The sequence below is a fragment of the Leucopleurus acutus genome (assembly GCF_964270905.1).
Source record: "Leucopleurus acutus genome assembly, chromosome: 7".
In the NCBI taxonomy this organism is placed as follows: domain Eukaryota; kingdom Metazoa; phylum Chordata; class Mammalia; order Artiodactyla; family Delphinidae; genus Leucopleurus; species Leucopleurus acutus.
This window is the reverse complement of record NC_139150.1, coordinates 68,290,679-68,313,221: the sequence shown is the minus strand read 5'-3', so window position 1 is coordinate 68,313,221 and position 22,543 is coordinate 68,290,679. Positions and strand designations below refer to the sequence as shown.

The following is a 22,543-nucleotide window of genomic DNA, read 5'->3' as shown; positions in this document are numbered from 1 at the left end:
ATAGAAACCGAACACTGACATCAAGTGATCAAAATTAACATTACCAATGAGGGGCAGACAGACATTGTGTGCCTCTGGGTTGTGATAATCTCAGAAGGACTTAACATAATTTTTGTAGAAGAGCCATGGATGCATAACCTAATCTAATCACAGGGGAACATCAGACAAACTCAAATTTGGCAGCATTCCACAAAATAACTGGACTTATTCTTCAAAAAGGTCAAGGTTATGAAAGACAAAGAAAAGGTGGGGAACTGTGCCTGGTTAAAGGAGACTAAAGAGGAGTTAAAGTACCATAAAGGACATTATAGCTGACAACACTGGAATACAGACTATACATTAAAGAAGTAGAACAATGTTTTCCTGAATTTGGAAACTATACTGTGGTTATGTAAGAGCAAATACCACTGAAGTATTAAGAGGTAAAAGGGCAAGATGTATGCAATCTGCTCTCACATAATTTAGGGGAAAAAAGTGCATGTGTACAGAAAGAAACTGATAAAGCAAATGTGTCAAACTAAAAGTGAATGAATCTAAACAAAAGTTATTCAAGAGTTCTTCGTACTATTCTTGAAACATTTAATAAGTTTAAAATTAAAACTGAAATAAAGGCAAGTTACCAGGAGATCATTATAAAGGATGTCAATGAAAAACACATAAAACAAAAAATATAGTGCCTTCCACTGTCTACCACTTTTTTTTTTTTTTTTTTTTTGCGGTACGAGGGCCTCTCACTGTTGTGGCCTCTCCCGTTGCGGAGCACAGGCTCCGACGCGCAGGCTCAGCGGCCATGGCTCACGGGCCCAGCCGCTCCGCAGCATGTGGGATCCTCCCGGACCGGGGCACAAACCCGTGTCCCCTGCATCGGCAGGCGGACTCTCAACCACTGCACCACCAGGGAAGCCCCCACTTTCTATTTTTTCACTTTCTACCACTTTTTAAACTGCCTTTCAAACTTTGGGTTCGCCATATAACAAAAGAATTAAGCTTTAAAAAAACCTGCTATTTAGATAACCAACAAGGACCTGCTATATAGCACAGGGAACTATACTCAATATTTTGTAATAACCTATAAGGGAAAAGAATCTGAAAAAGAATATATATGTGTGTATGTGTGTATGTGTATATAACTGTACACCTGAAATTAACACAATACTGTAAATCTGTACTTCGATTAAAAAAATTTTTAATTAAAAAAAATACTGCTATTTAGAATGACTTCTTTCAGTCATTTTTTTCTTTTTTATTGGCCCCCCTCAGAAAGTCTGGTAAAGCATTACGGTGCCATGAAATGGACACTAGACTGGGAACTGAGTAAACTGATTAAACCCAGATATGCCCTCAACAAGCTAAGTGACTCAGTATCAGGTACTAAGTGGAAAGATTCTGTGAGATAATCCTTAATGAAAAGAGTAACTTAAGCATCTGGGCTGGAAGTCTCCAAAAATATCAGATGATATCACCAGAAACTCTACAGAGACACATAATCACTGTAAATTCAGTATCAGAGCTTCAGTCATTTGAAATGTAGCTTAAAAGAAATATATGAAAAAGGGATCTGAAGTTTCTTCCCCAACTGGGGAATATGGAATCTTTATGCAGTTTCCCAGAATTACTAGTAAATCTTTTTTTTGCCTTTAAAGGAGACAAGTTTAAAAATCCAGAGAGATAAGGAGAGTGTTTATCTATTATTATTATTATTAGTGAAATGGTTTCATACCACAAATTATTTTCTTGATTTTCCATAAATGAAATCCATTTATTCTATAAGCACTAGGAAAAAAATACAGGAGGAAATAAAATAAGGTGGTTTTCAAATGAAAGTCTCATGAAAATTCCCACATGTTGAAAGAAATTTAATTTACAAACAGGATTGCGACTTACAGCTTTATGTTGACTTTCACCAATTTATACATGCTTCTGTAATTATGGGGATAGTTTTTAGCACAAGAATCAGCAGTTCAGTTTTAGCAAGCAAAAACCACCTTAACAGCTGGAATACTGAAATCTTTAACGCTCATAAAACTATTTGACTCAATGATGCTACAAACCACCCTCAAAATAAGAATTGTAGCAAGGCATAGCATATTTTCAATTAAGATAAATATGCTTTGCAAATTGATCATAAAGCGTTAGTTGGGTATTTTCAGTAGTATGTATATGATTACACGTATCTGAAGGAGAAAAAGCCAAGAAAACTAAAATTGCTTTCCACTTGCAACAGTACTTAAAATATAACAAAAGGCCTCTCCCCCACCCTTGCATGTCAGCAAAATTTAACCTAATAAATGGGAAATTACCTGAAGTGGTTAACATTCAAGGGTAGAATTAATGCACACGTGTATCCATAGCTTCACGTCACACAAGTCTGTCTGCACCCCACACCATGACAGCCAAGGACAAATGCAGCACCAAGAAACAGCACAGAGCAAAAAGCAGAGCAACAAAGAGCAGAGAAAAGGAAACTTCAGTCATTGAGACAAGTTCATCAGATGAAGCACAGGAATTAGACTCAGAATTCTTTTTAAAGAAAAGCTTGAGATATTAACAATAACAACAAAAAAGAAAAACACGGGAAGGATGTGCAACACACATGTATCTGCTCAACGTGCTACTTTAATTAAGCTTATTTCTAACTTCAGAGGACAGAGATTATGCCCATAGCTTTGTATGTAAAAGCAGCTTCAGTAGTTTCTCAGATTTTAAAAAGTGTCATTTAAAGTAATGACTATGCAAAGAATAGGTTTTTCTCGTGGTGTGTGACTTATTTTCTTCCCTCTTTAATATTCATAATCTCAAATCTTTAATAAATATTATCCACTTAATGAAAAGAAGATTTGCAATTGTGTCACTAACAGTCAAGTTCCTCAGCTCACAATTCCTAACAATTGTATCATATACTTTCACAAATTAATGATGAACGAACACAAAGAAGTACCATGTAAGAGCCCTTTGCACAGCACTCCCAAGTTTATTTTATACTATAGGAAATAAGAGAAGTGATCTGCAATCAGAGGTGTACTTTCTCCCCTTATTTATGTATGGTATTTTTTAGGTATTCATATTGCACAAACTTGAGAGAGGAAGGTAAAAGTTTTTTTAAAAAATGGAAGACTTAACATGAGAGTAAGTGAAGGGTTAGTAAAATCCAGATTTTAGTACCTGTGCTAGAGTGATTATCAGTGGAATCAAGACTGATTAAATCTCTGACGAAGACTGTGTGCTCCCCACTGTTAGCATCATTAGAACTATCCACACTACCGTGGCTCACCGTGTCCCCATCACTTCCACCTGTGGCATTTTGAGGAGCTAAAGATAAGGACAACAGCAGTTCAATAACTCATGCACTGGTAATCTCTGAAACTAAACATGAGTGACTCACAGTTCATTTAAAGTTGCAGAATACTGTCTAAATTTGTGAGAGAAGAAAATAATTTTGGACTAGGCAACCTCTATCTTTAGTAGTATATGAAAATATCAAAACTAGAATTTCATTTACGTTTTCTGCCTCATATAAGTAAAAATTCATATGTCTATAAAGCTTATGGTTCAGCAAGAAAGTATCTTTCCAACCACATTTATTACCTGATATTGAGGAGACCTGTGACTTTTGCACGGTATTTTTAAGTGGCTGCCTAAATTGTGCCAAGCCACGTACCACATTCCGTACCTTCATCCATAAGAAGATACCACTGCGGGTACTGCTAGGCCACGGGCTCTCCAAAACTACCTAAAGGTAAAATAAAGGTTAAAATAATCTTTATTAGGAATATTTGAATTTTTTAAAAAAACATACACATATAATATATACAAAAAGAATTCTACCCCAAAACGTCTAAAAAAAGTTTCTTAAATAAAAGGCATAATAAATTTATCAATCTTAATAAGCAGCATATATTGCGTAATGTCAATCCTACTTACCTTATTATAATAGCCGTAAGTAATAGCATTTGGCTTTATTTTAGCAGTTTTCATTTCAAATAAAACTCTCACTGCTAAGACAGGATGACCCCAAAGTCCACAAAGCTGCATTACTACTCGATAGCACACCTAACAAAAAATAACATCAAAGCATTAATAGTTAACATATTAGTCTGTGACTTGTAGAGATTTTTAAATGACTTTACCCAATTCTTCTTTTCAAAGTTATTAAGCAATAGTTATTACTATTTTCTCCTTTGTTCTGGTTTGAGAGTCTCGGTAAACTATTTTTTAAAAGTATTCATCAATGGAAGTACCAGCATTATTAACTTTTCCACATAAGACCTATGGGCACGTGTGCCGTTTGTTTCAGTAACTAAGTTTACACAAAGAAAACAACTATTATTTTCTATAATATGAGAAGGAATTCTTTTTTAAAATCAAGCATGATTAAAATAGCTCTCTCCCAAATCATGTTCTATATTTTATGCCAAAGGAATTAAAAGCAGCATCTCCAGAATGCCTACATAACAAAAATAATTCTATGAACCTGTGTCTTAAAAAAAGTATGAGAAGAAAGTTAAAAACACTGTAATATTATTAGCAAAGGCTTTTCTGAGAATATGTGTTTACTGAAGAGGGCTAAATTTGATCAGAAGAGGACGACTCAATGGGGAACTCCTAAAAGTTAGAATATCACATTTGGAAGACAACAGTAGAAACCATGAAGAATGAAACAGGAATCTCATGGATCCCTGGCAAAGAGGTGAGCCAGTTTACAAAAGCAGTGAACAAGGCAGCCAAAGACTACTAGAGCTTAATCTGAGAATAAGAAAAGATACATAAAAAAGATACTCTTCTTGGGATTTGTAAAATGTCCTCTGTTTATAACAGAGCTGTTTAACAACTGTGAGTACCATAAAGCCAAGTTGCACTCTCTACTAAAGGGGAAAGTAAACAGATTTGAGAAAGGGTATTTTATTCAAGAGATGAAGTAGGGAAAGAGATGTGAAGAGGCAGAGGATCATAAAGATGAGTACTCTAAAGCTAGAAATGGAAAGTTTAATTTAGGAGCAGAGGAGTTCAGAAACTGTTAGAGTAACTTCATAAATGACTAGGTTAAAGAAGTGTTAGGAAACTACATAAATTAGGAACAAATGGGAGAACTAGGTAAGATGTATGACGCGATTAAGAAGAATGTGGCACAAGAGTTCTTCAAATATCTGAAGAGTTGTCACTTGAAAGAAGCAGTAAACAGCTTCTGCAGTCCCAAAAAAGCCGCAGGGAGGTGGAACTGAACTCAGCATAAAACACAAACTTTCTAACAAAGCCAACTCAAGCATAGGCAAGGTTCCATATATTACAGACTTTCAACATCTCAGGTTTAGGTTGAAGTTTTACTAAAATATCTTGAGGTCCTATGCAATTCTAAGATTCTACGAGCCATGAAGAAGTAAATCACTTTCTATGTCAAACTGGGATTAATCTAAAATTTTCCAAAACCATTCTCGACAATTAATTGATTCTGAAGTCTACAAACTATTCCTCCAAACTTCCAGGCTTACCGGTATAAGAGCCAGGCATCAAACTAAAGAAACAGTAATAATGCCAGGGATATAATTTTTTAATTGCAGTATTTTGTTGCCTACAACATGATACCTTTTGGATATCTATGTTAGATAAAAGATGGCCACAAACTCTTTGCTACTCCTCCCATGAGAAGTCTATGTCCCTTCCCCTTAATTGAGGGGGAAAGCCTCTTGAGATTACATGACCAATAGAATTTGCCTGAAGTGACAACTGTACCAGTTTCCTGGCCTAAGCCTTAAGAAAGGTCACTTTCCACTTCCTCTTGAAACAAATGCTCTTGGAGTGCTAAGCTATCATGAGAAAAGCCCAAGTACCACATGGAGAGGTCTGAGACTACATGGAGGAAGAGGGGTCCACCTGAGCCCAGCCTTCCAGATAACCTTGCCAAGGTACCTGGCTGCATGTGAGTTAAGCTGTCTTGGACCTTCCAGACCAGACCAGCTAGCAACTGATTACAACCAAGTGATTCTAAGTAATACAATGTGGAGCAGAAAAATTACCGCAAATTCTTCCTGGATTTTCAGCAAATAAAATAATAAGATTTAATAAAATGGTTATTTTAAGCCACTAAGTTCTGGGGTGGTTTGTTACTCAGCAATGTACAACAATATCTATATGAATAGACTGGTGAGACAAGGTAAGATAAGCTTGACACAAACATTTCATTTCCATTACAAATTTAATAAATAGTATTAAAAGCAAAACACATTATGCATTTTAACTTTAATTTAGCCTACATGGCATATGCTATTTCTGGGTCTCTACTAGTTGTATTTAAAAATCTATGTTATTACAACTTCTGCAAACATAACATGTAGAACACAAAGCTGTCAAAACATTAAGCATATGAATGAGACAGTGGGTTCTAATGGAGTATGAACCTAAAAATCAAAACCACTTCCTTGCTAGGTGGCCTTATGTGTGTGTCATTTCATCTAAGTTTCAAATTTCTTTCTTTGTAAAATATAGAGTTGCTGGGAATACCAAAGGAAATAATGTACATAAAAATACTGTGAAAATTTTAATGTGCTATTCTATGTGTAATCAATAAACAAATAAAATGCATCAAATATGCCAAGCAAATATGCATCCTTAAGTTTTAAAATGAAGAAACATTTCTTTCTTCCAGTTGTAGAGATGTAATTACTTCAGGTGACTACAAATCTGTCAATATAACTTGTTAGAAGTAGGAATACAACAAATTAACCTCCAAATTTTTAAGCCTCCTATCAGAGTGTTTATTGGGAAAAAAGTCTAAAAATCTTTTTTAGCTTACTAGTCATAATTGCTCATGTTAGCAAACAGGAGAATGTAATTACTTGTAACAAAGACTACCTTAGAACCTTAATATCTATAGAGGAGACTATTTTTCAGGCAATTTGTCTTATGAACTTATCAAGGAAACTTAATCAAGTATTGTGCTTTGAGTTTAGAGTGCAGTAACAAAATTAATACTAGTTCTCTCATAGAGCATATTTTAAAGCACATTAAAAATATTCTGTGCTTGCACAAAGTTAAAGCACATCTTAAAATATATCTTAGATATATTATCTTAGATATATTATCTTAGATATATCTCTATCAGAATAAGTTTTTTAAAACATTAAAATGTATGAGGTACAAAACACTAATTCTGATCAAGCACTTTTAATTTCCAAATATTTTTTTTTGCGGTACGCGGGCCTCTCACTGCTGCGGTCTCTCCCATTGCAGAGCACAGGCTCCGGACGCGCAGGCTCAGCGGCCATGGCCCATGGGCCCAAGCCGCTCCGCGGCATGTGGGATCCCCCCAGACCGGGGCACGAACCCGCGTCCCCCGCATCGGCAGGCGGACTCCCAACCACTGCGCCACCAGGGAAGCCCTCCAAATAGTTTTATTAACATCAGATGAGAGAAAATGTAATCAAATGTGAGAATGGATATTTTACTTGTTTTATAACTTTATCTTTTCATTTGAAAAGTTTTTTAAAACATACAGATAATACTTAGAGAAAAATGAGTTTTAGTGTGCTCACAAGCATTATCAAATCTTAATAACGTACATGCTTTATCAGTTTCAGATCTTTTTTATTTTATAAGAGGAGAAAATTACAGTTATTGCTGAAGCCTATAATGTGCCCCTCCTCAATCGCATTTCTCTTCTAACCTGGTGCTCTCTCCTTCTCCCCAAACACCCATTACTCTGAATTTTTATTCCAACTTCATTTTAAATTCTAATCCGGTTCTAAATAATCATTTTAGTTATTTTAACACCAAAAGTAACTTTTAAAGGGAAAAACAGCAACGAGAAGAGCTAAATAAGTAACTCAGTTTCTTCAACCATTAGTTGGATAATACCACTACCTATCTCTGAGGATGGTTCTGAGGCTTAAGAAATGTAGCACACTGTACACTGAGCGCTTACCATCAGCCAGGTACTCGTCTAGGCATACTATGTACATTAACTGATTTAACTGTCAAATTAACCATTTGAGGATAGGAACTAAATATTATATACCTCAGTGGGGCAATTTTATTCCCCTGGTGACATCTGGCAATGTCTGCAGACATTGTTGATTGCACGGAGCTACTGGCACCTAGTGCACAGAGGCCAGGGATGCTGCTAAACATCCTACCACGTACAGGACAGGACCCCACAATAAAAAATGATGTGGGCCAAAATGTCAACAGTGCCAAGGTTGAGAAACTCAGACCTCCATTTTCAGACACATAATCTGAAACACAGATAGGTTATGTAACTCACCTAGGACACAGGTCCTAAGTGGAGAGCCACTTACTAAAGGCCTATTTGCTTCCTAATAAAGTTATCTTGAGAATAAAATTAAGTCAATATTTTTTTCTATTTATCAAGGGCAAACAGTCTGGTCTAAGGAAGTCAGTCTCTGCTGCATTTTTTTTTTTTTTTTTTGCGGTACGCAGGCCTCTCCCGTTGCGGAGCACAGGCTCTGGACGCGCAGACCCAGTGGCCATGGCTCACGGGCCCAGCCGCTCCGCGGCACGTGGGATCTTCCCAAACCGGGGCACGAACCCGTGTCCCCTGCATCGGCAGGCGGACTCTCAACCACTGCGCCACCAGGGAAGCCCTCTGCTGCATTTTAAAGGAATAATTTTAAAATAAATGTATTTTAAAATAGTATTAGCTCTATGAAACAGGATAACAATTTTACCTTTCCTACTTAATGAAAATATTCGAGGATACTGGAAAGCAACTGAGACTTAAATTTTCTTAAAAATACAAATAAAATTTATCTTAGTAACAATAACTCAATTTGTTATACTTGCCTCATCTAGAGGATCCACATCTGTTTTCCTCATCTTAATAAGTACATCATATGCCTGCTGAAGTGCTCTGACCTTAGGATGAGAAACTCTAACATAGGCTGGGAGACAAATAAACCATAAACTGTAACAGTGACTGAAGAGACACTTGGCCCATTGTGGTGGATTTGTATAACATCTCTTCGCCAACTTTTGAGCTGTTTTTATCTCCTAGAAAGAGAATAAATAAAACATCATGACATTCACTAAAATTCATTAGTATGACAGGAAAAGTGAGAAGTAAAAGGAAGAGAGGAATTTAATGTAAAATTTGACTCTAAAATCAAGCATTTCATAGTTTTGCTTTTGTGAATGGCTTCCTACTTCGTGCCCCATGGTTCTTTCTATAGAAGCACTTTATACTGTATTTTAACTATTTGGCAAGCAGGTGTCTCCTAATAGACTAGAAACTCCTTAAAAGCAGAGATCATTCATATTATTATAATACAATGGGTAACTAAGTGCCCCTCACACAGAAGGCACTCATATGTTTGATGAATGAAAGGGATTTCATTTATAGCTTAGAGTTCTATAGAATCATTCTTGAAAAGTCAGAGTCTTCTCACTCTTCCCCCTGATAAAAAGTTTAAGATGCCCTAGGCTATTCCCCACCAAGATTTCCACTCTACCTTCTGTGTTAATTCCTTCACTGACTGATTCGTTAAAAAGACCTATTCCTTTGCAGGCAACATAGTCTGAGAAAGATCACAGACCTTCCTACCTAACAGTTTTATGGCATGTTTTCTAGTTCTGATTTTCATTCTGATTTAGGTGGAAGAGAGAAAAAGGTATCAAAGTCACCTGCTGAGCGTTATCAAACTCTACGTATTCCCAGAAACTACAGAGCCCTCCACACATGTCAGACTGCCACTGTCTGCTTTGCACTAAAGATCCCTCTGCTGGATGTGTCCTAAATAAACATATTGTTATGAGCTCTATTTCCAAGAGACTTGCCTGGAAAAAAAATTCTGGTGAAAATGAGATTTAAAGATGTAGTAGCAAAATTGTCACATTAAAAAAACTTGCCTTTATTAAGCTGATAATGGTTAAAAAAAAATTCCCCTCAGACAACACTGAGAGAATTGTATACTATATGGGATTGAGGATCACCTCAGGTTACCCCTAGGATTTGAGGGACTGTACATGAATTGGTAAAACCTGAACTAAGAATTTCATTCTGAAATTTCCCATGTTTTGTAGACCCCCAAAATATCAGTATATGTATAAAGGACGTTCAATTTTAACTCACACCTAACCATAGTTTAACTCTTTATACCTAAATCAGATATAGTATTAAAACAAGATGTCTAGGCTGTCCTAAGTTAACTCCCCTTAGAATGTAATATTCAGTAGAAAATATATTTACATTAACCATGAGGAAAAATCAAAATCACAATGAGATACCACTTCATATACGTTAGGATGGCTATAATCAAAAAGACAGACGATAACAAGAATTAACAAGGATGTGGTAAAATTCCGACTGCTGGTGGGAATTTTAAATGGTGTACCCACTTTGGAAAACAGTCTGATAAGTTCTCAGAAGGTTAAACACAGAGTTACTATATGACACAGCAATTCTACTTTAGGCATATAACCCAAAGAAATGAAAACATATAACCACACAAACACTTGTACACAAATGTCTACAGCAGTACTATGCATAACAGCCGAAAAGTAGGAACCACCCACATGTACATAAATGGATAAATAAAATATTCTACCAATGGAATATCATTCAGCAATAAAAATACATGAAATACTGATACATTCTACAGCACAGATGAACCTTAAAAACATTAGGCTAAGTGAAAGAAGCCAGTCACAAAATGCCACATATGTACAATTCCATTTTTATGAAATGCGCAGAACAGGCAAAACTATAGACACAGAAAATAGATTAGTGATTGCCTGGGGCTGTGGAAGATGGAGGAACTGGGGGGTTAACAGCTAAAGGGTACAGGCTTTCTTTTTAGGGTGATGAAAATGTTCACAATTGATTGTGATGGTGGCTGCACAACCCTGTGAAGATACTAAAAGCCAGTGAGTATACTTAAACAAGTGAATTGTATGGTATATGAATTATGTTTCAATAAAGTTTTTTTTAAGTGTATTTAGTTCCCAAGGTTCTCTTAGAACATAAACATAAGCATTCAAAAACTTCAGCCTCAATATTATAAGTAGGGTTGCAAGAAATCGATTTTAATTCATTAACAACCATAGTGGGTCTTCAAATGATTGCTGTGGGTGACAAGTCTAAACTATGAGCTGCATATCACATATACATAGTTTACATTTTAAATTAAATAAAGGATATCTGACCTGTTTAGTTCTCTTAGCCATGAGAGCTGGACTGTTTGTAATGCTACTCCCAGTAGGGTGTCTACTAAAACAAAGTTTCAACTCCTGTGGTCTGTCAAAAAGCTTAAGGTCCAGTCTTGGAAAGTATTTGTAACTAAAATAAAAAGCAAAAATAGAACTGCTGATTTAAAGTACATTAACTCTTAATATTATGCCAGAATTTAGGTGAATATTACTAAACCTCAAAAGTACCCAATATTATTTTCCAAAATCCTTGTATAGAAATTTTTTTTTCAAAAATATAAGATGATGCAATTATAAGATACATAGACTATCTACATGGAAACTCTGGCTCCTCTGCATCCTATTATTTTCAATCAATCCCTAGAACACAGAAAACCCTGACATCTTGACAGAAGAATTAGTAACCCTTTCAACAGGACCCATGTGTTCAATGATAATTTATATTAAAAGATAACTTTTAGTATACTTTGTAATTTTGTTTTTCTTTATAAAAGTACCTTGCATTCACATTTACAAGGAAAAAATCCCGAATATTTTTATATTAGGGATGTGCCATAATTTAACCAATTCTTTACTGTTGGACATTTTTAGGTTATTTCTCAATTTTTGCAATTAAGTATCTTTGTACATTTATCTTTGTGAATACTTTTACTTAATTTCTTAGAATAATGCCCAATAACAGAGTTTTCTATGGTAAATATTTATCAAGAAAATAAAAATTATTATAATCACCATCAAATTACTTCCAGAGAGGTTATACTTACATACACTCTAACTAGAAGGATAGCCTATTCTCAAGCTGATAGATTAAAAATGCTTCTACTACTCATTTGGTTTGCATTTCTTTAAATACTAGAAAAACTTAACATACTTTCATATTATCAACTATTGGGATTTCTTCTCAGAAATTGCCTAGTTATTTCCTTTGGCCAATCTTCTTCTGAAATATATTGCCTTTCCTATTTGATTTACTTATTTGTCAATATCTGCATTCCAATGCATAATGATCAAAGCCAAATTAAAAAAGAGTTCTATAATTAACATGCAATCAAAATAGTACTTAATTAAACCACTCAATCTCAGGTATACATTTTTCATTCTTATGGAGTCCTGGTGAGATTATATATTAATTCTATATTTTTGGAAAACACTTATTTTATATTCCCTTTGCCCCAGAAATTCTTTTATGAATACAGCCAAAGAAAATAACTGTGCATATACACAAAGGTAGAGATAGCAAAGAACTATAAATAAATCCACAGGAGACTAGTTTAACAAATCACAATAAATGCATGCAATGTGGTTATTTAAAATGAATGGCACAAAAATATATATTGGCATGGAAAAATGTTCAGACCATTAAAGGCAAACACATGTCACAAAGAATATGCGCAAGATGAACTAATATTTGTTTTAAGTATAGTAAATGCAAATTTATGTACAAAAAGACAGAAAAGATATACATATAATTGTTAACAGACATTAAGTATTGGTGCTAAAACGATGTGCTAGTTTTTTTGTTTGATTTTCTAAACCTATTAAATGGTATTCAAATGATCATAATAATAAACAATCAAACATTTTAATTTCTTAAAAGACTCCCATCCAAATCCTATAAGTTTATTTTAATAAAGAATGATTCCTGGCCCTCTACTTTTAAGTTTTCTCTGATATATTACTAATGCATAAGAACTTCACAGTCCTTATATTGACAACAAAATCCCCCAAAGGGAGGGGGAACCTCACAAAAGTAAATTTTTTCTTCTTCAGAAATGAAATTTTTAAAGATTAAAATATGGTAAATGTTTAGGTTAACAGTGATAAACATCTGGTTTCCCTTCCAACGGGGCTGTCCAATTCTTAAATTACAATACCTGGTGATATCTCCATAAAATGTTCATCTCCATTAGTTCACTAAATACATTTTGAAAATGACCTTCACAAATGATTATTATACAACATATCTACTAATAATCACAAAAGATCAAATTATTAAAGCTGTGCCCAAACAACTGTTTAAAAAAATTCTTGTTACCTGTACTTTGGTGACAGATCCTTTCCATCATCAGGCAGTGGCTCGGGTGGCATTATGAACACAGTATGCTCACTTTTCTGTGAGTCATCTAGCTCTATCAATTTGGTGTCTTCTGCTGAATCAAAATCAACCTAAAAATAATTATTTTCTCCAATTAATTTGCATATAAGCAAGACGTGATTCTGAAACGTTAAAACTTTAATTTAAGAAAAAATACCTTATCTGTTTTCTCTGTGCCTTTATCAGGAAACAACTAGAAAAAAAGAAAAAAATTCTTAGTGAAAATGTCTCCTCTGAATTTAATAGAGATTATCTTAAATTATTATTTAAAAAACTATCCTTTTACTAGGCTACTAGGCTCCATAGTACTAGGCTAAAATATAAAAATATAATATTTCTCTTACGGCTATTAAGAGAGAAGCAATTTATTTTGACTGGTTTCTTCATAAATCCCTCTTTAGAAGCAGAAGATGGGGAGGGGGTGGGATGAATCGGGAGATTGGGATTGACATATATATATACTAATATGTGTAAAACAGATAACTAATAAGAACTAATAAGAAAATTAATTAATTAATTATTTTAAAAAGAAGCAGCAAAAGATGGGCAATCACAAGGAGAACCTGGCTTCTCAAATCAAAAATTTCATTATTACTAAACCCCTGCATTACTGATTGATATTATCTAAGCTTCTAACTGAATGATAATGGACTATCAATATTTAAGTAAACAAAAACGTTGAAAAGTTTTAATCATATCCCTGGAGTTTTAGATCACATGGATATAATGGGAGAAAATTATTCAAGTCTTCTAAGATACAGGAATCATTAGGAGCCTATAAAAATTACATCATAATATTCTACCTTTTTTGGATAAAATCTCCAACTTTATATAATATAGAGTTTGCACAATCAGCCCCAAGACCCACTTAGCAAAAATAAGAGCTCTATTAAAAAAATGAGAAAAAATATGTGAGTTATAACTGTCAAAAATCAACTTAAACTTCCTTACGATGGGTGAGTAAAGCTTTAAAATTTAACATATTTCCGGGGCTTCCCTGGTGGCGCAGTGGTTGAGAGTCTGCCTGATGATGCAGGGGACACGGGTTCGTGCCCCGGTCTGGGAAGATCCCACATGCCGCAGAGCGGCTAGGCCCGTGAGCCATGGCCGCTGGGCCTGCGCGTCCGCAGCCTGTGCTCCGCAGTAGGAGAGGCAGCAGCAGTGAGAGGCCCGCGTACCACACAAAAAAAATAAAAATAAAAAGTGGGCTTCCCTGGTGGCGCAGTGGTTGAGAGTCCGCCTGCCAATGCAGGGGACGCGGGTTCGTGCCCCCATCTGGGAGGATCCCACATGCTGTGGAGCGGCTGGGCCCGTGAGCCATGGCCGCTGAGCCTGCGCGTCCGGAGCCTGTGCTCCTCAACGGGAGAGGCCACAACAATGAGAAGCCCGCGAACCGGAAAAAAAAAAAAAAAAAAAAAAAATTTAACATATTTCCAAATAGCTTCCATTAGGACAAAAGAAATATATTAGCAAAAGTATTTGGAAAAACGTTAAAACAAAAGAACACAGGACTTCCATTACCCATAGAGCTAAACTTTCTTTTTGTTTTGTTTTTGATTTTTTTTTTGGCTGCACTGCACGGCTTGTGGAATCTTAGTTCCCTGAACAGGGATCGAACCCAGGCCTTCAGCAGTGAAAGCATAGAGTCTTAACCACTGGACTGCCAGGGAATTCCTAAAACTAAACTTTTTTAATGAACTACTAAATCTTATCTTATTCACGTAAAAAAAAAAAAATTTAGGAGCTTCAATGAAATGTTCTTAGTACTTAATTACAAAACCAAAGTGAGATTCAAAGAGAAAAATTAACTATGTATGGCAGTACTAGATGCCACAAAGGAAAATAATTCTTACATTAAGCCCAGAATCGGACACTCGCATGTGTATACACACACACACACACACACACACACACACACACACACACACACACACACCACCTATAATGCCTTCCTCAGGTCATTTGGGCTAATAATAACAATGATGATTATAAAGGTAAACAAACTGTTAAATTTTTTCCTTAATACTGACATATAGGACAAACTTTTACCTTTTCTATGCAGTCATCAAAAAAAGCCAATCCAGTATCTTTATCACTTACAAAACTACATTCTTCAATGAAACGAATAAAAATCTGTGTTTTGGTTAAAAGGGTGTAGAATTTTGTATAGGCACGATCTCGACTTTTTAAAAATCCTGAAGAAAATAAAATTAGAATTAAATTCAGATTTTAAAGTGGAACTAGATGTTATATTATTTTAAACTTGTATATATCCATATTATTTTCTCTTTATATATATATATACAAAGGGAAAGAGAAAGAAATATATATATTACAGGAAATAGATATCTTCTATAATATATATATTAAGGGACCATAGTCCCTTCTGCCTGATTCAACCACAAAAATCCTTAACTTATACCATTAACCTTTTCACTGAAATCTGCATCTCCTATAAGGAGCCTCTAGCCCTATAGCTCTCAAGTAGAAACTTCTGATACTCTGCATACTCACAAGCAGGAAGGGTCAAGTCCTTCCTCTGCAATGCCACCACACAATTATTTCTGTATCATCTTGTAAAAATCTCTGCTCATCTGGCTATTATTCCACCCATTTCCCTACTAACTGTAGGCACCTAGTGACTTCAGGGACACCCTCTCCCCTTCATTCACTGAAGATCAGGGCACCTAATTCAAAGTCTTCTCCTCTCCAACTCCTACCATCATCATTCTTCAACACCCATAAAGACCAACCATCCAACATTTTAATGAGTTTTTAATTCCTTAACTTTCAATGACCTGTGGTCTATTCCACCTCAATCACCAACTTCTACACATAGTTACACACTCCCTGGACTTTTCTTGGTAGCACTGTAAACAGCTCTGCCTCCCAAATCTCTAATTTACATATTACTCCCTGACCATTACCCCTGTCTAGCTGGTATGCTTAAGTTCTTCCTATCAAGCCTTTTGTGTGGGGGATGGGGTAAGGAAGAAGATCGTTCTATGTACACCCTCCTATCTTCACGTCTCTCTCTCTCAAATATTGATTCTATGTCTGTGTACATCATTTCAATTACTTTCTTGTCAACACTCTCAATTTTTACGCCTTTTTGTCAAACTCATCTAGTATGACCTAGCCCTGGAGCAATGTATTGCCTGCTTTCTCTGAATCTGCGCCAGTGTGGCTGAGCACAAGCTGCGGTTGGGAGGAGGCGCCGTTACATAACCAGGTGGATCAGAACCGCTTATACCTTCATCCCTGACCAGCAACCCCACTACATTTCTGGAGTCTGAATTCCCTTTACCCGTGTTTTCACAGTTATTTCCAATGTTTAAATACTCTCCCTCCACGTTCTCTCCCTCATCCCTGAATAATAATACTTTATATTGCAGAGAAAATGAAAATCATTAAATGAGAACTACCTTCATTATTTCACTATAAAATCTATGACTCTTTCTGCAGCTATCATTTATTCCTTACTTTGTTTTACAATGAGTGTGATCCTCCTCCTATCTAAGGCCAAGCCCACCTTGGGATTCCAGGCCTTTCAGTGTTCTCTGGACAATACTCCCTCTCTATTAGCTAGTAACAAGTATACTCAAGTCTCTCTCATTTTAAAAAACCTTTCCTTAGACAATTTTCCAAAGAGGACATTCAGAGGGCCAACAGGCACATGAAAAGATGCGCAACATCATTAATCATCAGAGAAATACAAATCAAAACCACAATGAGACATAACCTCACACCTGTCAAAATGGCTATCATCAAAAAGAACACAAATAACAAATGTTGGTGAGGGTGTGGAGAAAAGGGAACCCTCGTGCACTGTTGGTGGAAATGTAAATTGTTGCTGCCACTATGGAAAACAGTATGGAGAATTCTCAAAAAACTATGAGAACCACATGATCCAGCAATTCCACTCCAGGGTATGTATATGGAAAAAACAAGAACACTAATTCAAAAAGATATATGCACCTCAATGTTCATAGCAGCACTATTTACAATAGCCAAGACCTAACTGGTCGACCGATGAATGGATAAAGAAGTTGTGCTATATATATATATATACACAATGGAATATTATTTATCCATAAAGAAGAATGAAATTCTGCCATTTGCAACAACATGGATGAGTATAATGCTTAGTGAAATAAGTCAGACACAGAAAAATACTCTATGTTATCACTTTTATATGAAATCTAGAAGGTGAACCAAATTAGTAAATGTAATAAAAAAGAAACAGACTCACAGATATAGAAAACAAACTAGTGGTTACAAGTGGGGAGAGGGAAGGGGGTAAGGGTTAGATAGGGGTAGGGGATTAAGAGGTACAAACTATTATGCATAAAATAAGTAAGCTACGAGGACATACAACACAGGGAACATAGCCAATATTTTATAATAACTATAAATGGAGTATAACCTTTAAAAATTGTGAATCACTATGTTGTACACCTGTAACATACAAATACTGCACATCAATTATACTTTAACAAATAAATAAAATATCTTTTCCTTAACAAATAATTAGATCCTTTCCTTTTCTGCTGTTTCCCTTCTCAATAAAGGGCACAACCATCCACTCTGTGGTTAAAGACAAGAATCTCAAAGTTGTTCTTGACATCTCCCTCTATCTTACATCCCATATTCAACTGCCAAGTTCTATTCAGTCTGCCTCCTAAAAATCACTCTTCTATTCATACTACCAACTAATCCAGGTCACTTCCACTGATCACTTGGACCAATGCACTAACCAACTAATAAGTAGATCCATACTTTGGATGCCCCCAATTCAATCTGCAGAGAAGCCAAAGAGATTTTTTTTTAACATTAAACATGATCTTTTAAAAATGCAAACCTGATCCTATTACCTACTTAAATATCCCTCACTGACTTGCAATTACTCTTGGAATAAAGACGGAAACCCTTCATTAGTCCTAAAAGATCCAACATGATCTGGCTCACACCCACCATTTCAAGCATTGTTTTTGAGCCACTTTCCCCTCCAGCCTTTCTTTCTATGATGCTTCAGGACATTCCACATGCTGTGGTCCTTACTATATCCCCTTAAGGTATTAGTTAGTTGAGAAAGACTTCAATAAAATAGAAATAAATTATTCTTGACAAGTGGTAAGAAAAAGTCTTTTTTTCTTCTTCTAATGGATCTAGGCAATGATCAGCAAAGGCTGTTAATACAATTAAATGAAAGGCTGGTGGGGAAACTATCAATATAATGAATGGATGAGCCTGATAAAACTTGAACCCATGGATCAATCTTGGGAGCACTAAAAATGGGACACAGCCAGACTTGCAGTAAGTAGTGAGCATCATGTGTTTTAGCACCACTTGCCAAGAAAACTGAACCTGAATATAATCAAGCTCTAGATCAGTACTGCTTAATTCAGTAACCACTACACACATGTGGCAATTTAGCAATTAAAATGTGGCTGGTCTTTAATGAACCACATACCCAAAGCCACATCACTATTAAGTTGTGGAGCTGGAATTTGAACAGACAGTCTGACTTCTGAGTCCATACCATTATAAGTGATTTATACCCAGAGGCGAAGGTTCAGGGAAAAAAAAAAAAAAAATGTGGTTGGTCCAAACTGAGATGTGCTATAAGTATAAAACACACACCAATTTCAAAGCCTTAGTATGGAAAAAGAATGTAAAATGTTTCATTAAAATTTTTACAATTTGATTACATGTTGAAGTGATACATTTTGGATGTATTAAGTTAGAGAAAACATATTATTAAAATTAACTTCCCCTACTGCTTTTTAAAAAACTGTGTCTACTAGAAAATCTTAAATTATATATGTGGCTCCCATTATATTTCTTTTGAACAATGTGGCTCTTATTCCAACCAGAAGTTTACAGGAAATATAGATGAAAAAAATGTTAAATAACACCATGGGGATACAATCAGATAAAAACACATATAACTTCAGGAAATTCTAAACACAGTTTATGGGTGAAATGATGTCCTACTTGGAATTTAGAAAGAAAGGGAGGGGTGGAGGAGGGGAGGAGAAAAGGACGAAGGAAGAGTAAAATAAACATAGATGAAACTAAAACAACAGAATATAGATTGCTACTACTGCTGAAGTTGGAAGGTAGCTAAGTTATTCTCCCTACTTTTATTCATGTTTGTTAAAGTATCCCTAAAAAAAAGTTAACCCAAAACCCACAGCTAAATCCTATTCTTTTTTCAGGCCCAAGCTTAAATGTTACTTCTTCAGGGAACCTTTCCCCTGACCTAGCTCTCTTACTGTAACCAATACTTTCCTTTACAACACACTCAGTAAAATGTGTTATTTTATTGTCAAATGTATATATCCCTTGTTAGACCAAATGCTACCTTGTTAACAAAAACCTTAGGCCTCAGACACTAGTTAAATATCTTTCTAAATTCCATTAGTAATGCCTCTCTTCTACTTAGAATGACAGAGAATGAATTAGTGACCCACTACTGTCCATTGGAAAAACTCCATATTCTTAGTCTGGCATTTAAGACTACTCATAATCCGAGCTCTAATCTTATTTTCTGCTTTATCTTCCACAACACCTCTAACGCTCCTCACTTGGTCAAATTGTACCATTAAAACTTTTTTCCCGAACATGCCATTATGGGCTGAACTGTGTCACCCCAAAATTCTTATGTTGAAGTCCTAACTCCCAGGATTTCAAAGTGTGACTATATTTGCAGATATGGCCTTTAAAGAAGTAATTAAGTCAAACTTAAGTAAATAAACTAGGGTGGGCTCTAATCTAATATGAGTGGTGTCCTTAAGAGACAAGAACATTTAGATACAGATTCACACAGAAGGAAGTCTATGTGAAGATACAGGGAGAAGACAGCCATCTACAAGTCAAGGAGAGAGGCCTCAGAGGAATCCAATCCTAGCTACACACTGATCTCAGATCTCTAGCCTCCAGAATCCTGAAAAAAAAAAAAAAAACAACAATTTTCCGTTGTTTAAGCCAGGGGTCCCCAACCCCCGGGACACGGACCAGTATCGGTCCACAGCCTGTTAGGAATGGGGCCACATGGCAGGAGGTGAGTGGCAAGCGAGTGACCGAAGCTTCATCTGCCGCTCCCCATCACTCCCCATCGCTGGCATTACCACCTGAACCATCCCCCCCACCCCACCCCGTCCATGGAAAAACTGTCTTCCACGAAACTGGTCTCTGGTGCCAAAAAGGTGGGGGAGCGCTGGTTTAAGCCGGCCAATCAATGCCATTTTGTTATGGCAGCCCTGGCAAACTAATACACATGCCTTGTGCTTTTGTTCTTGAGCTTCCTTCCACTTCATTATTACCACTAGCAATAATACTGTTATCATGAGTATTATAAAGTACTTTTTCTAGTTGCTTCACATACATTTTCTCATTTAATCTTCACAACTGTGCATGAATTAGGTATCATCCTCATTTTATTAATGACAAAACAGAACCCCAGGAAGGCTTCATAAATAGCAAAGTGGAAATTCTAATTCAGATTTGACTTTTAAGGTCTAGTGTTTTTTAGAAAGTCTTTCTTGCTCATCTCCATTTATAAATCCTACCCATTCTTTAAAGTCATGCTCTTCTTCCATGAAGTCTTCCAAAACACTCATTTGGGAGAATGTTCCCTTTCTCTGAATTTTTATGTCCTCTCACTGAATGATTATGTAAAATCTGTTTTCTTGAGTACTTGCTCTATTTTTAAAAACACGTTAGATCATTCTCCACTGGGTATCCTATGGAGCTGGTTACACTTCTTTATATCCCTACATAATAACTAGTGGGGTTTGGTAAATGGCGACTAAATATTTGAGAGATAAGTTGTCCCAAAGCAGAAATGAGAAAAGACAAAAGGACTATTAGGAAAATACAGATTAAAAAATAATAATAATAACTGCAGGGTCAAATTATAGCTATGTAAAATAATTATCATATGAATACTGATGTATCGGTAAGGTTGCCACTACATATATGAGAGCTGCTGAATAACAACAAAAATCTTCATAATTCCCGAAAATAACAAACACTAAAACGAATGAGTATGGTGTTTTCCCCTGGAACAAGGCTGTATTTTTCAAAAATTTAAAAAAACTGGTGGCTTTATTCCAAAAACTCTTTATTAGAGAGTACTGTAAAGCCCAGAGTGTATAAAGTCAAGAATCATGCAAAGTGGAGAAAACACCTAAAAACAAACCACCAGCTTTACTCTACTAAGATAACTGATTAGAGTACTATAAATGTCAGCAACATCTTTGACATTTCATAATTAAACACCTCCAGTTTCAGATTTCTCAGGAAAAAAATGGGGTATAAAAATTAAAATAAATTCTATTCATAGAGCTAGATTACAAATACACGGAAGACCATCATATTTTAATATGAATTTCTAAGAACTTATATAGTAGCACTATATTTGGTAGCACTACCAAACAGAAATTTTTTTCATTTCAATAAAAAGTATTTATATTTTCAATGCCACTCACCCTGTCGGTCAAACAATGAATCAGCAGCTGTGGCTTTATTTGAAGGAGCCTCTGTGATTGGTCTGAGATATGTTCTGTATCCTTTTAAAATGGATGCCATAAAGCGCAAAAATGCCTCCTGAATTTCCATCTCAAGTTGTGTCATCTTCTTTTGCCAGGAGAAATCTGCTTCAATTGGAGTCATCTCAATCGCTGAACCTTCCTGAGTTTTTCGGTGAACTGACAAAGGAAGAGAAAATGGCATTAATACATAATGATATTTATATAATAATTTGACAAGGGAATTGTCAAAATAAAGCCCATGACATCCTGAAATTCCTCTTTATTAATGTAAAGGGATCACTGGCAGGGGCTAACAGGGAGGGCACAGATGGGGCACAGAAAACATGTTCAAAAAACCATAAACCATGGGACTTCCCTGGTGGCACAGTGGTTAAGAATCCACCTGCCAATGCAGGGGACACAGGTTCGAGACCTGGTCTGGGAAGATGCCCCACACCGTGGAGCAACTAAGCCCGTGTTCCACAACTACTGAGCCTGTGCCCTATAGCCCGCATGCCACAACTACTGAAGCCCACGCGCCTAGAGCCCGTGCTCTGCAACAAGAAAAGCCACAGCGATGAGAAGCCCGCACACCACAATGAAGAGTAGCCCCTGCTCGCTGCAACTAGAGAAAGCCCACGCACAGCAGTGAAGACCCAACACAGCCAAAAATAAATAAAAAACAAAACAAAACAAAACAGGGGCTTCCCTGGTGGTGCAGTGGTTGAGAGTACAGCTGCCAATGCAGGGGACACGG

General features: G+C 36.1%; 1 protein-coding gene across 2 annotated transcripts in view; it reads right to left on the bottom strand.

Annotated features, from left to right (window-relative positions):
* DENND4C (DENN domain containing 4C) overlaps positions 1-22,543 on the bottom strand; it is a 128,636-nt gene that overhangs the window by 38,486 nt on the left and 67,607 nt on the right. The window contains exons 12-20 of one of the 2 annotated variants that reach the window (XM_082843594.1): positions 21,745-21,963; positions 15,299-15,444; positions 13,407-13,442; positions 13,190-13,320; positions 11,152-11,284; positions 8,794-9,000; positions 3,922-4,050; positions 3,586-3,730; positions 3,163-3,309 (exon numbers count right to left, since the gene is read on the bottom strand). In XM_082843594.1, coding sequence (XP_082699720.1) covers positions 3,163-3,309; positions 3,586-3,730; positions 3,922-4,050; positions 8,794-9,000; positions 11,152-11,284; positions 13,190-13,320; positions 13,407-13,442; positions 15,299-15,444; positions 21,745-21,963 — 1,293 coding nt within the window. The remainder of the gene's footprint in view (positions 1-3,162; positions 3,310-3,585; positions 3,731-3,921; positions 4,051-8,793; positions 9,001-11,151; positions 11,285-13,189; positions 13,321-13,406; positions 13,443-15,298; positions 15,445-21,744; positions 21,964-22,543) is intronic. The other variant, XM_082843593.1, reaches the window with a different exon arrangement.